Below are 14,567 nucleotides of genomic sequence, written 5' to 3'. Positions count from 1 at the left end.
AACAAAATATCCGCAGTTAGTTACATTTTTGTTTGTTTACTATTCTTGTGGGAACTTCTGGTTAAACACGTCCACACACACAATCTCTCTGTTGCTCCATGTGTTTGTTTCTGTCTGATTGTCTTGTTCTGATCTGTATTGAGTGTGTGTGTGTGTGCGCGCATATGGAGCGTGCGTGTGTGTGATGCGTACGAGTGTGTGTCTTGTTTACCCCATCCAGAGTGTGTGTTTAAGTGCCCTCATCTCTGCAGCAGCAGCAGGAAATGAGCAGGCTGACACTGCAGAGCTGAGAATGCCTTTCACATTCCACTACACCTCACTCACACACATTCACTCACACACACACACACAGTTTCAAGTCTCTACACACACAGCAATGTCTTTTCTACACTTTGTCATTTATACACTTTATCAAGTTGCTGACACACAGAAAGATGTGTGTGTGTGTGTGTGTGTGTAGTCACCAGCTGTCGGACTTGGTCGTCCTCTCGGTGGAGACACACTCCCAGTGGTCTGGCCGTCCTTCCCCGTCGTAGGAGGAGCGGGAGGGGGCAGCCTGGAGCCAAAACTCCCTCCTACTGGAGCTGGAGAGGTGGGAGACAGGGAGGGTCCCCCGGTGTTGCTCGCTCCCCCGGCCCCCCTGCCCTTGACCTGGGGCAGCTGTCTGACCGATGAGGGCCCCAGCTTGGAGGAGACCTTCTGAAGAAAGAGCTGTCGTTTAGTTACCGCGTCCCAGCCCATGGGGCCCAGCTCGGAGCTGCGCACCGAGACCATGGTGTTGGCCATTCCAGAGTCGTAGGCAGAAATGTGGAAGTAGAAGCACACAGGCAGGAGGAGTGAGAAGGAGGGGGAGGAGAGAGAGAGAGGAAATAGGAGTAGGCTGGAACTCTGAGGTAAAAAAGTTGCTATTGTACTACATTCCCTCTGGGATTCACTGCTGGGACCAGTTTCTCTCCCTCTTTATTCCCTCCCTCTTTATTCCCCCCCCCCCCCCCCTTTCCTCCCCTCTTTCTGTAAACACAGGGCACATATGGAGTGAGTTTGCAGGCGAGTTTTCAAAGAAAAGACTTGACTACTATAAATGTTCAGACTATTCTTACGCTATTCAGAACAGTTTGACAAATGGCTTTTGCCTTCATATGAGAAGTGTCTGAGAAACAAATCTGTTCTGAGGACTGTTTCAAACTGAGAATAGAATGTGGCGGAACATTCAACAACCGACGTGTCACACACACCCGCAGATGTCAAGACATTCCACACAAAAAATGATTTGACTCATGCTGTCATTCAACAGAACCCCAACACTGATTGGGGTTCAATGTTCAACATCATACTGCAGTGAATGATACAGTTGACATTTAAACCCAAAGCCCTCCTTTAGCCATGGATTACTTAAGCCTGACTAACAACATAGTTAAATCATGTGATGACATGCTCGCAGCCAGACTTGCCTGAGGAACTACTCAATCACGCCACTCACAAACACAGGAAGAGTTGAAACCTGCCAATGGATTTAAAGGCAAAATCTCAACAACAAACCACTGCCACTCCCTCACCTAAAACCACTGCTCCCACCGTTTAGAGATGAAACCAGCCTTGGGCTTGTTCTATACATGCGTCATATCATCCTGATAAAGTACAGTATGTTCCTGGTGACTGGAAATCTCAGTCAGTTCACTAACAGCCCCTGTTGTGGATCCTAAAAATACATCTTGAGGAAGTCACTGATCTGGCCAAGTTGAATTGGGTGAGGGCAGTCTGGTGTGTATTGGTTATATCATGTGAAATGCAGATCAGTGATTCTTTCAAGGAAGAGAGGGAGGAACGAAGGAAAGATTTGACCAAACTATTTAAACAGGGCCGTAATAGAACAAACACCCCCCCCCCCCCCACACACACACACAGTGGGCTACTTACTGTGCCATTTCTTCTCCTTTGTTCTACAGGTGTCTCACCCCCTGCTCCCTCTGTAGTGTCATCTGTAGTGCACACTCCTGTAGTGCACACTCCTGTAGTGCACACTCCTGTAGTGCACACTCCTGTAGTACCCTCTTCTCCATTTAGGAGACCCTCCCCAGGCGTCCAACGGTGCCCATCCACAGCCAACTCTGAACCCAGAGAGCTGCTGGAGGTGGAGCGAATGCCATTGACTAAAGTGCCCTTCCTCCTCTTCTCAGATTGGTTAGAGACTCTGGGCTCTGTGTTTTGATTGGGTCTGGGTTTGGGGCTCGGCTTCAGCGAAGCTACTTTAGTTTGACCCAAAGACGACCTTTGCCTTTTGACTCCGTCTGGGGCTTTCTTTTCATTGGCCGGAGCAGTTTTTCCTTGCGTCTGATTGGCTGTTCTGGTTGTAGAGGCGGGCCTGGACATGACCTTAGACTTGACGTTCTTCAGGTCGGGTTTGGGGAACCTCTTGACGTCGGTCCTACCAGGTTTGGATGTCGTGGTGACCGCTGTCTTGGCGATGGCGGCGTTCGGTTTGACCCGAGTTGCACACGGGTGTTCCTTGGTCTTGCGGAAGGCGGGGCTCGCACCTTTGGACCCTTTGTTTGGAGACTGGGGAACGGTAAAGGGGGACACTGCCAAATCCACACCCTTGGATACTTGTACTGAGGTGGAGGTCTGGGAGACTACAGTGAAGCCTTCAGAATCTGGAGACACTATAGTCTCACTGAGAAGAACCTCTAGTGCCACAATAGGCTCGGTGTCCGCTGCCTCCACCATGGGGAGAAAATCCAGAGTGCAGGCCTCCTCGGGCAGATCCACCCCCACCTGAAGTGACTCTATATCGGGCAGACCCGGTGAGCTGCTAGCCCCGGTCTGGAGGTTCTGGAGTTCCATGGTGATGGACCCAGCATGAGGACTCTTCCTCCCCTCAAGGCCCTTACAGAGGTCAGGCAATGGGGCGGAGAGTGGAGCCTGGATGGGAGCCGTGGTGGAGGGGGAGGCCGTGTCCGAGTCCTCCAGGATGGACACCCCGCTGCTGGGGAGCCGCTCCGAGTCGATCAGGCTGATTCTCCTCATCACCATGTCCGAGCTCACCGACAGGAAAAACCCTTCCTCATCATCCTCGTCACCTGGGATCTCCGTGGCCGCCGAGTCCGGGGAAGAGTCCCTTCTCCCACCGCTGTTGCTCGCCACACTGTTAACGTTGTCATGGAGATCGCCTTGGCTACCGTTTCTATGCTCCCGTATCCCAGCAATGCTCATAGCGAGGGTCAGGTTGTCGTTCCAGGAGTCCTCATCAGCGTCCAGGTAGACGGACACCGAGTTGTCGTTGGATTCAGAGAACTCAGTCTGAGGCAGTTCCGCAGCGGGTGAGACAGCGGCCATTTTGATTTGGGTCGACATAACGCATTCCATGTCGACGTCCAGGCTGCTCAGACTCTGCAGGGAGTCTGGGGAGGAAGAGGAGGATGAAGAGGAGACAGGGAAAGCATTGCCATTTTTGTCGCCGGTGCAGAGGAGGGGGAGCCTCATTCCGGAGCCATTCATGCCCCCGACGGGGACGCGTTCCCCGGGCTGAGACACACTCATCTCTGATCTCCGGGAGTGCGTGGGGAAAGCTGATGTCGCTAACTGCTAAAGACCTCAAAACAAAGTCAAACCACGGAGAACTCCATGCTTACAACTGTTTACCTATGTAGGCAGACGTCTACTGAGCAAGGTGTTTCATTGATTAAAGCTGACACAGATCAGCGCAATACCAGTGATAAGTAGTCAGCAGTCCCTATAGGCCTAGGAGTCACTGAGAGGTAGATATTGAAGTGCACTTTTGGACAAGTGAGGAAGTGAGGAGTGGTCCCATTCTAAGGCCCCTTCAACTGACCCTTTAGTTCAGTCACTGGAGTGGAGTCCATACTCTTCAGAGCTCCTCCTCTGAAAACCTCTGGAAAACACAACGACAAGGAAACACAGGCATCAATATCACAGTTATTATGTTGAAAAAACTTTATTTGACAGTGTCTACGATATTAACACAACAGTATCATAAAACAGAGACAGAAAGACAGAGAAACAGACAGAAAGACAGAGAAACAGACAGAAAGACAGAGAAACAGAGACAGAAAGACAGAGAAACAGACAGAAAGACAGAGAAACAGACAGAAAGACAGAGAAACAGAGACAGAAAGACAGAGAAACAGCCAAAGACAGATAAACAGACAGAAAGACAGAGGAACAGAGACAGAAAGACAGAGAAACAGACAGAAAGACAGAGAAACAGACAGAAAGACAGAGAAACAGAGACAGAGAAACAGACAGACAGACAGAGAAACAGACAGAAAGACAGAGAAACAGAGACAGAAAGACAGAGAAACAGACAGAAAGACAGAGACAGAAAGACAGAGAAACAGACAGAAAGACAGAGACAGCGAGACCTCTGCTGCCCTCTGTTGGTCAACCATAGGAAGTGATTAAACTGGATATTACACCACAACACAAAACATTTCAACCAAAGCACACAGTGTACCAACATAACCTAATTAGTTATGATGTGGAAACTCATGTAATGCTTGAATCCCAAGTTCAAAAACTTTTTCTCTTGGAAGGATTTTCAAACAACTGATACCCTGCCGTTCAGACAGTAGGTGGCATTACAATACGCAGAAATCCGTCCTAGTTTCCACTAAAAGTCATTAATATGGCGTTAAGAATCTGTTGCCATTTAAACCAATGAGGTCAACCATCTTAAGATGAAATGTTGTTTGTAATTAATGAAACTGGCTTTGATACTCATAACCAAGGGTAAATAAAGACAAGTTGGTCTCTGTAGTATTGAAAAGCTACAAACAATAGCTCTGTGGAAGTTTAAGCAATGTTAGAAAGGCCATAGACCTACAGTAGAGTGCATCCCAATGGCACCCTATTCCCCTTTTAGTGCACTACTTTTGAGCAGGCCCCATAGGGCTCTGGTCAAAGGTAGTGGTGTAGGGGAGTGTTTCCCTACTCCAGTCCTCCAGTCCCCTCAACAGGACACATTTCTGCTGTAGCCCCGACCAACCACATCTGATTCAACTTGTCAACTAATCATCCAGCCCTCAAAATGAGTTGAATCAGGTGAGTTTGTCCGGGGGACTACAGTTGAATCAGGTGAGTTTGTCTGGGGGACTACAGTTTAATCAGGTGAGTTTGTCTGGGGGACTACAGTTGAATCAGGTGAGTTTGTCTGGGGGACTACAGTTGAATCAGGTGAGTTTGTCTGGGGGACTACAGTTGAATCAGGTGAGTTTGTCTGGGGGACTACAACACAAATGTGTGCTGTTTAGGGTACTGGAGGACTGGAGTTGGGGAAAACTGCTATAGTGCCGTTTGGGACGAGCCAGAGGCCCACAACTCTACAGTACGAGGGTGAATGCAGAGACTAAACTGAACTAAGTGGAGAAACAGAATAGATCAGGGTGGCATTCATTAGGCACCAAACATCAGAAGGCGGACTGAAACATGGCAGGACGGCCTGAACTTGTCCAATAAGAAACACTTGTTGAATGAACACACCCCAGGTCTTGTGCACATGATAACGATGAAGGGGAAAGTGTTCGCTTGCTGAGATACTGAAAACACCAGATGGAGTCACTTTGCTTTTTCCAAGTAAACAACAGATATGCAGCAGGTTCCTGAGAGGGAAAGATCCAGAGAGAGAGGAACCTCCATTTACCTAGCAGTCCTCTGGGAACACGATGCGAGACCTTGGTCTAAACGAGGAACAATCTGCAGCTCCATATCCACAAACTAAGATAGATAGCTTGTGGTATACAGGCTAAAAGACTCCCACCTGCCTGTCAGTGTGTGTGTGTTAATCTGGGTCAGAGTGAGAAAGAGGGGCTATAATAAGGATCAGTTTAATTTTCATATCCAGGACAGTGCTTCACCAATGAATGGCCCAGTGACAATAGAAAGCCTATGGAGACTATGAGCTCACTACTACACCTAGACAACAGTGAGAGTAACCGATAGTACTGCCTTACCTAGCGTGTTCTCGATAAAACTCCTATTCACTCCAACAACAACCTACTGCACACTCAAAAATCATCAACCAACCCAATACTTGTCAGGTTGTCATGGTAAGTGATAATTAGTTCTTAAAGCTGCAATATGTAAAACTTTTTAGGCGGCCTGGCCAAATTCACATAGAAATGCAATTTATAGATTGGTCATTCGCATCAAAGTCTAAGAAGCGGTAGATGTGTTCTATGCTTCCCGGATTTAAATTTAGTCTTTTACTTCTGTACACCAGTTTCAAAACAGCTGAAAATACAATATGTTTGGTTTTAGAAAATATATTTCACAGCGGTTTAGATGGTACAAAGAATCTACATTACACTTTATTTTTGTCACATAAATTGAAATTAGGCAAATTTGGGAATTTTAGCAACCAGGAAATGGCGGAGCGATTTCTGCATAGCGCATCTTTAACCGACTTGCCTGGATGAATATAGGTTGAATAAATAAGATTCAGGAAGCCATTCAAATGCACAGTGATGGCATTAACCACTTCATTCAGCAGGCTAATAGGTTATTCTAAAGGCCATCACTTTGATGTCATGACATCACGGTTAATCTGATGTGTGGGACGCAGGTAGCAGTAAATGAAGACTGCAGTCACTGCATTGTTATCCAGTCAGTGATCATGTCTAACCATGTATCTGTGGTGCTGTGGGGACTCTTCCCTCTGCTGTTCTGCGTTGTATTACTGGTGCTGAGGGGACTCTTCCCTCTGCTGTTCTGAGTTGTGTTACTGGTGCTGTGGGGACTCTTCCCTCTGCTGTTCTGAGTTGTGTTACTGGTGCTGTGGGGACTCTTCCCTCTGCTGTTCTGAGTTGTGTTACTGGTGCTGTGGGGACTCTTCCCTCTGCTGTTCTGAGTTGTGTTACTGGTGCTGTGGGGACTCTTCCCTCTGCTGTTCTGAGTTGTGTTACTGGTGCTGTGGGGACTCTTCCCTCTGCTGTTCTGAGTTGTGTTACTGGTGCTGTGGGGACTCTTCCCTCTGCTGTTCTGAGTTGTGTTACTGGTGCTGTGGGGACTCTTCCCTCTTCTGTTCTGAGTTGTGTTACTGGTGCTGTGGGGACTCTTCCCTCTGCTGTTCTGAGTTGTGTTACTGGTGCTGTGGGGACTCTTCCCTCTGCTGTTCTGAGTTGTGTTACTGGTGCTGTGGGGACTCTTCCCTCTGCTGTTCTGAGTTGTGTTACTGATGTTGTGGGGACTCATCCCCGTGCCATGGAGTGTGACCCTGTCTCATTGCTAATGCATGAGTTAGGGCTGGGCGGGCGACTGCAGACCTGAGTGTGTGTGTGTGTATCACACTGGCCTTATCAAACATGCATTAGCCCTCTGCAGTTGTGGGAACGCTAGCTGACAGGTGAGCTGGTACACCTGAGACAGAGTCCAATTTAGAGCCACTGCCCTTTGGTATTTACCTCAATACAGAACAGGTCACCTGAGAGGGAGGGAGGTACCACTGTAGCATTGTACAGCTCTGCCATACTGGGAGGTGTTAAAGGGTTGTTAGAGCTGAGGTGTAATGTCAAGAGAATTGTGTGTTTCCTATGACAAGAGTGTTTTGAAGGCTTCATGAATGCTACATTAAGGTTTAGTTTATCGTCAAGGTGTACAACATTGTCAGCTAAGAGCTGATGTGAATAAATAAAACAATAATTAAATAAACAAATGAATCATGTGACATGGTGTGATACATGTCTGTGTGGAGGGAGGTGGCATCAGTCGGTCACAGCCAGGTAAAAGACTCAGGAGCCTTGGTCAGGGACAGGGTCAGACAGGTCTGGACCCGGAGCAATGATGACTGGTCTCTGTAGCCGGGTAGCTAGGCTCACCGTACGTCGACAATTGTCCAAAGTAACCTTGTAGTACCCCCGAGCATCTGCGCTCGTCCTCTGTCATCTCAGGTGTCCTCTCTTGGCTCTTGCTTCAGGCTTCTCCGCTCAACCTTGAACTCAAAACATCCAGCTAGCCAGCTGCTAATTAGCTAGCCAGCCAAACCAACCAACTGACTTGTTTGACAGTTTTGAAATGCGGTGGTGGTTTAAGACAATTGTAATTGTAAAAAATATACAAAAATGCAATTTAAAAAAATGAAATATTTACGCATGTTTCCCGTTATAAAACAGACCTGTCGTAAAACTGTACAAGTGTGAACGAGCATTTAATCTACGCCAGAATAATGCCCATCATTCACCTTGTATGGTGACAATAACGCCCTTTTTGCTGTATACTTTGGATGTATTGGAATTAGGCCAAGACATTTGCTGTATACTTTGGAAGTATTGGAATTAGGCCAAGACATTTGCTGTATACTTTGGAAGTATTGGAATTAGGCCAAGACATTTGCTGTATACTTTGGAAGGATTGGAAATAGGCCAAGACATTTGCTGTAGGCCTTCTGACCGTTTCTAAAACAGAAAAAAAATGCTCATTATTTTTTTTACCTGGAAACAGTTCGTTTGAAATCAATAAATGTTTTGCATTTACTTTCTCAGAACCTAAATATGTTGCACTGCTCACAAATTCTGAAATATTGGATTTACTCAGATTTTTTTAAACTACAGTAGGCCTACTTACAGTGGTAGTCTACACACTTCAATGCAAAAGATCAACGGTCTGTTCACCTGTATGTTATAAACCGCGCTCCCTTTCGGATGCATGGAGCAAAAACATTAAATTAGAATATCTAATAGGCCCAAATAAATTAGAGATGCGCATGGTCATTTGTTGTACTACTTCATGGTCAGAAAAGGTGAGGAATTTATTCTGCAATGGTTATGATATATGTAGTGTGTAAATGAGATGCCTAGGCTACTCGATGAATTTTACGTCACAGTTGGCTATTCAGACAGAGTCTACAAAGGTCAATGGAAAGGTGCACCGTCTGTTCTAGCACTTCAGATTGGCTTGCATTGGGCAAAATACTTAAACATATACCGGTAGCTTTTCTATTTACTACTGTGATGTGAGTCCAATTAAAAGAAACGAATGGTAGCCTATCCTAACTTGTTGTTGGCCTATAGGCTACTTCGCGAGTATTGAAACCATCACAGTCAGAAAAGATGAGGAATTTATTCTGCAATGGTCATGGAAATGACAGATTTCAAAGTATTTTAGAATGCAAAGATAAAATAAATCGATTCTCTTTCATCTCACTAACAGCCATTAATTGCATGATTATTATATTTAGCTACCTGTTTTTTTGTTATGAATAATTCATCGTATATTCATGTACAAGGCTACGAGGTTGCTTTGTGCATTTGCAATACAAAACGTGAACCGCTACAAACTGTGTGTAAACATGGTCTAAAGTTTGCGGGAGGATAAGCACAATCTCACCGTCAAGTTCAGATTTTAGAAATGCCTACTTGGTGTATGCATGTTTTGGGGCATATTTTGTGCACATACAACATTTATAAATGGAGGCCTCTGGGGAGTATGAACTTGAGCAAACATACTTAACAGACTACCATCCCAACCACACTAAAAGTGCACGGTTAGAGTTGGCACCATAGTGTGAAAGACCCACCTAGTTCAAGTAGAGTGGCCCGCTTAGAAAGAGACTACAGCCCTCTAACAATGTACAATCCTATAGATCCTCACATTTCACTGGATCAACTCAATTTAGTAAGAGCAACACCCACACTCCAATGACATCCATCTCTACACACTGGCCTATACATGATCATTTGAATTAAGGACACAGCGAGTGGCACGTTTGGTCAAAAGGCTCTTGAACGGAGTCCAAGTCCCAAATAGTACCCTATTCCCTCTATAGTGCACTACTTTTGACCAGAGTCCTATGGGTAACCCTATGAGTCCCGGTCAAAAGTAGTGCACTTAGGGAATAGTGTGCCATGTGGGACTCAGACTGACATTCTGGGCTTCAGTTAGAGCTGCCCTCCCCACATCTAAGAGTTGGTGTCTGTTCATGTTACACTCTTAGGTCTTTGTCCCCCAGGGGATTATGGGTAACTGTACACGCCTGGCGATTGTTGGAGGGGGGAGAGAGACCCTGACACGCTCTAGTGCAGGCCTGTCGAGTACTATAAAGAGAGGGAGGGGATGGAGAGGTGGAGGGGAAGTTGAGAGATTCAGAGGTTTAAAAAGGCACCACTGAACTATTAGCCTAGAACTCATAACCTAACGAGGGAAGACAACTAGAAAGGTACGCAAGCCAACTTTAGATTGAGACAACATGACAGACTTAGCAGAGGTAGCATCAACACGACAGACTTAGCAGAGGTAGCATCAACACGACAGACTTAGCAGAGGTAGCATCAACATGACAGACTTAGCAGAGGTAGCATCAACATGACAGACTTAGCAGAGGTAGCATCAGCAACAAGCTAAAAGGTCATCTTTAAGTGTCAATAGGAGATTGGGTATCAAAAACAGACACTATCTGAGTTGCCGTGCGCACTCACACACACACACACTAGATGGACAGTGATGATGTTTGGTAAGGGATTGAGAGTCAGGGTTTTAAAAACTACCCATTAGATCATGTTGATGGTGGGAGAATTGCAAGTCTCTCTTTCTCCATCTCACCCTGTTCCGGACCACAGCAGAGCTGCTGATGGATGACCACTCATCCGGAACAACAAGGAACCCAGAGAGAGTTGAGACTGTGGGCCACACACGGTCTTCCTGCCTGGCTGCTGCAGTGTAATCATGTAAATTTGACACTTTATCCACAACTGGTATTACAGTGGAGCAAGAATTCACTAACCAGGAAGTAACCTTAAACGTGATTAGTTTAATTTGACTATTGGTCAAATGGCAATAACGGAGTACATTGAAAACCAACTCCAGCACACTTGACGATCTTAATGCTCCACACACAGATTTAATCAATGGCTATACCAACGACTGGTCAATTGACCTCCATCAATAATAGACTATAACACAGGCTAAAGTTACAGATCAATAAGAGATTATAACAAGCCTCCCGAGTGGCAAAGTGCAGTGTCCAGGCTCTGTCGCAGCCGGCCGCGACCGGGAGACCCGTCGTCCGGGTTAGGGTTTGGCATGCAGGGATATCCCTGTCTCATCGCGCAACAGCGACTCCTGTGGCGGGCCGGGCGCAGTGCACGCTGACACAGTCGACAGGTGTACGGTGTTTCCTCCGACACATTGGTGTGGCTGGCTTCCGGGTTAAGTGAGCAGTGTGTCAAGAAGCAGTGCGGCTTGTTTGGGTTGTGTTTCGGAGGAAGCATGGCTCTCGACCTTCGCCTCTCCCGAGTCTGTACGGGAGTTGCAGCGATGATACAAGACTGTAACTACTACCAGTGGGATACCACGAAATTGGGGTGAAAAATACACAAAAAAATAAAATAATAATATTAGACAATAACACAAGCTAAAGATACAGATAAATATTAGACTATAACACAGGCTAAAGTTACAGATCAATATTAGACTATAACACAGGCTAACGTTACACAGCATAGGTATAAATCATATGATACAGCCTACCTCCCAAGGCTCCTGGACAATACGCAATCAGAACAAACAACATCATCACTTCCTGTTGGAGCCGAGACTCAAACTTTGGCAGTTACTTCAGCATCTAAGCTTAACTATTGCATAACGTCCTTTGAAGATCATTGAATGAAAAACAAAATAAAGAGGTGAAAGTAAATCATTAGTAAACAAATACAGAAAAATATCAAAACCTCTATGAACCTGCCTCTCTCTCTCGTTATCCCTCTCCACAGAAAACCTGCCTCTCTCTCTCTCGTTATCCCTCTCCACAGAAAACCTGCCTCTCTGTCGTTATCCTCTCCACAGAAAACCTGCCTCTCCCCCGTTATCCCTCTCCACAGACTCAACCTGCCTCTCTCTCGTTATCCCTCTCCACAGACTCAACCTGCCTCTCCCTCGTTATCCCTCTCCACAGAAAACCTGCCTCTCTCTCGTTATCCCTCTCCACAGAAAACCTGCCTCTCTCTCGTTATCCTCTCCACAGAAAACCTGCCTCTCTCTCGTTATCCTCTCCACAGAAAACCTGCCTCTCTCTCGTTATCCCTCTCCACAGAAAACCTGCCTCTCCCCCGTTATCCCTCTCCACAGAAAACCTGCCTCTCCCCCGTTATCCCTCTCCACAGAAAACCTGCCTCTCTCTCGTTATCCCTCTCCACAGAAAACCTGCCTCTCTCTCGTTATCCCTCTCCACAGACTCGACAGAAAACCTGCCTCTCTCTCGTTATCCTCTCCACAGAAAACCTGCCTCTCTCTCGTTATCCTCTCCACAGAAAACCTGCCTCTCTCTCGTTATCCCTCTCCACAGAAAACCTGCCTCTCCCCCGTTATCCCTCTCCACAGAAAACCTGCCTCTCTCTCTCGTTATCCCTCTCCACAGAAAACCTGCCTCTCTCTCGTTATCCCTCTCCACAGACTCAACCTGCCTCTCTCCCGTTATCCCTCTCCACAGAAAACCTGCCTCTCTCTCGTTATCCCTCTCCACAGACTCAACAGAAAACCTGCCTCTCATTCCAGGAAGATTAGTCTAGGTTTCCTCTTTGCCAGGTTGGTTGTCATGCACTTGTAAGGCTAAAGACACCTTGCTTTCACCGTCACTAATCTGACTGGAGATAAGTACCAGCCCTAAAGCTTGTTCCACAGCGTCCCCACTTGCACTAACCGTCAGTGAGCGCAGTCAGTCAGTCAGTCAGGGCTTCGGGATACAGCTGTTCCAGAAGTGGAGGTTGGGAATGTTCTTTCCCTGCTGGGGGCCGGACCATAAAGTGTTACAACTATCTCTACTCACCCACTTTCTCCCTCCCTCTTACTCTCACTCTCTTCCTCCCCCTCTTCCTCACCCACCCCTTGCCCCTCTTCCTCCCTCTCCTCTTTTGCGTCTGGTGGAAACAGCATCAGCCGGAGGAATGGAGCAGACTTACTGTAGGATCAGCAGCAGGTTGGGTCACCTCCCTGTGAGTGGCTATTCCCTGGGCTATAATCCCCGTCACACTGGTCCGTTCCAGCCACAGCGTATTACAGCACGTCCTGTCGGAAGCTACTAAGACTGATAAGCTCCTTTGTATTGGGGTATTCATTCATATTTTAATTACAACGCATGGTCCGTTCTCCGATTTAAACCACTTCATGGATAAGCCATTCATATTTTAATTACAACACATGGTCCGTTCTCCGATTTAAACCACTTCATGGACAAGCCATTCATATTTTAATTACAACACATGGTCCGTTCTCCGATTTAAACCACTTCATGGACAAGCCATTCATATTTTAATTACAACACATGGTCCGTTCTCCGATTTAAACCACTTCATGGACAAGCCATTCATATTTTAATTACAACACATGGTCCGTTCTCCGATTTAAACCACTTCATGGACAAGCCATTCATATTTTAATTACAACACATGGTCCGTTCTCCGATTTAAACCACTTCATGGACAAGCCATTCATATTTTAATTACAACACATGGTCCGTTCTCCGATTTAAACCACTTCATGGATAAGCCATTCATATTTTAATTACAACGCATGGTCCGTTCTCCGATTTAAACCACTTCATGGATAAGCCATTCATATTTTTCAGCTTAGACTTTCCATAGACGTCAACGTTCCTAGTAAAGGTGCATGGGGACAATCAATAGTTGTCAGCATTTATCTTTCCTGTAGGCTGATTTATGTCAATGTTACCAGACTTCACAACAGTCTTAGAAATCGTTACATATGCTTGGTCACAACACCTGTACTGTCCCATAATTTAAACAAATCAGAAACGGAACAAAAATGACCCAACGTGTTGATTACTTGCCGAGAAGAGCACAGTACAGCAGATCTATCTGAAATACACACCTTATCTTCATGAGAAAACATCTTGGTCAGGCCTTTGCTTTCTGCTGTATGACACCATGACTACTGATATCAGACCGTACCTCGAAGCCCTGCATTGACACCCCCCTCTACAGTACAGCAGATCTATCTGAAATACACACCTTATCTTCATGAGAAAACATCTTGGTCAGGTCTTTGCTTTCTGCTGTATGACACCATGACTACTGATATCAGACCGTACCTCGAAGCCCTGCATTGACACCCCCCTCTGCAGCTCCACTGCCTGCCTGAACTAAAACTCACCCTGAGCTTGTTAATTACTGACATGCCGGTAATCATGTCAATTCATCGTTAATGCGTCTCACAGCTATAAATCTTGCCTGACCTAGGACTGTGGTAACAATAAAATGATTAGATACTTAGATTCTATCTACATGGTATCAACAGGCTCTGTCTAATCAGGAAGTCAGACGGCACCAAGGAATGTAGCAGTCAGATACTTCATAATCCTGTGTCTTTAGATTCCCAGGACAGCACCTCGGTCTAGCTGAGAACGCTGTCGGAACAAAAATGGTTGCCATAGGAATGAGCAGCGTGCTTAGTCACTCACAGACCAAGGACGAGACGTTTCAGGAGAATGGTGCCCTAACAGAATACAAACACCGCTGTATCTGTGGGATCGGAAAGAAACAAATGCAACTGCAGGCTGTGTGTGTGTGTGTGTGTGTGTGTGTGTGTGTGTGTGTGTGTGTGTGTGT

General features: G+C 46.3%; 1 protein-coding gene across 1 annotated transcript in view; it reads right to left on the bottom strand.

The window, feature by feature from the left end:
- Window positions 1-14,567, bottom strand: part of LOC139419074 (microtubule-associated tumor suppressor 1 homolog) — a 74,536-nt gene that overhangs the window by 58,298 nt on the left and 1,671 nt on the right. Inside the window, exons 2-3 of the mRNA XM_071168993.1 lie at window positions 1,918-3,889; window positions 465-699 (exon numbers count right to left, since the gene is read on the bottom strand). Of these exons, the coding sequence (XP_071025094.1) occupies window positions 465-699; window positions 1,918-3,537 (1,855 nt within the window). The 5' untranslated portion in view covers window positions 3,538-3,889. The remainder of the gene's footprint in view (window positions 1-464; window positions 700-1,917; window positions 3,890-14,567) is intronic.

The sequence above is a fragment of the Oncorhynchus clarkii genome, chromosome 10 (assembly GCF_045791955.1).
Source record: "Oncorhynchus clarkii lewisi isolate Uvic-CL-2024 chromosome 10, UVic_Ocla_1.0, whole genome shotgun sequence".
NCBI classification, from domain to species: Eukaryota; Metazoa; Chordata; class Actinopteri; order Salmoniformes; family Salmonidae; genus Oncorhynchus; species Oncorhynchus clarkii.
This window is presented reverse-complemented; position numbering and strand designations above follow the sequence as displayed.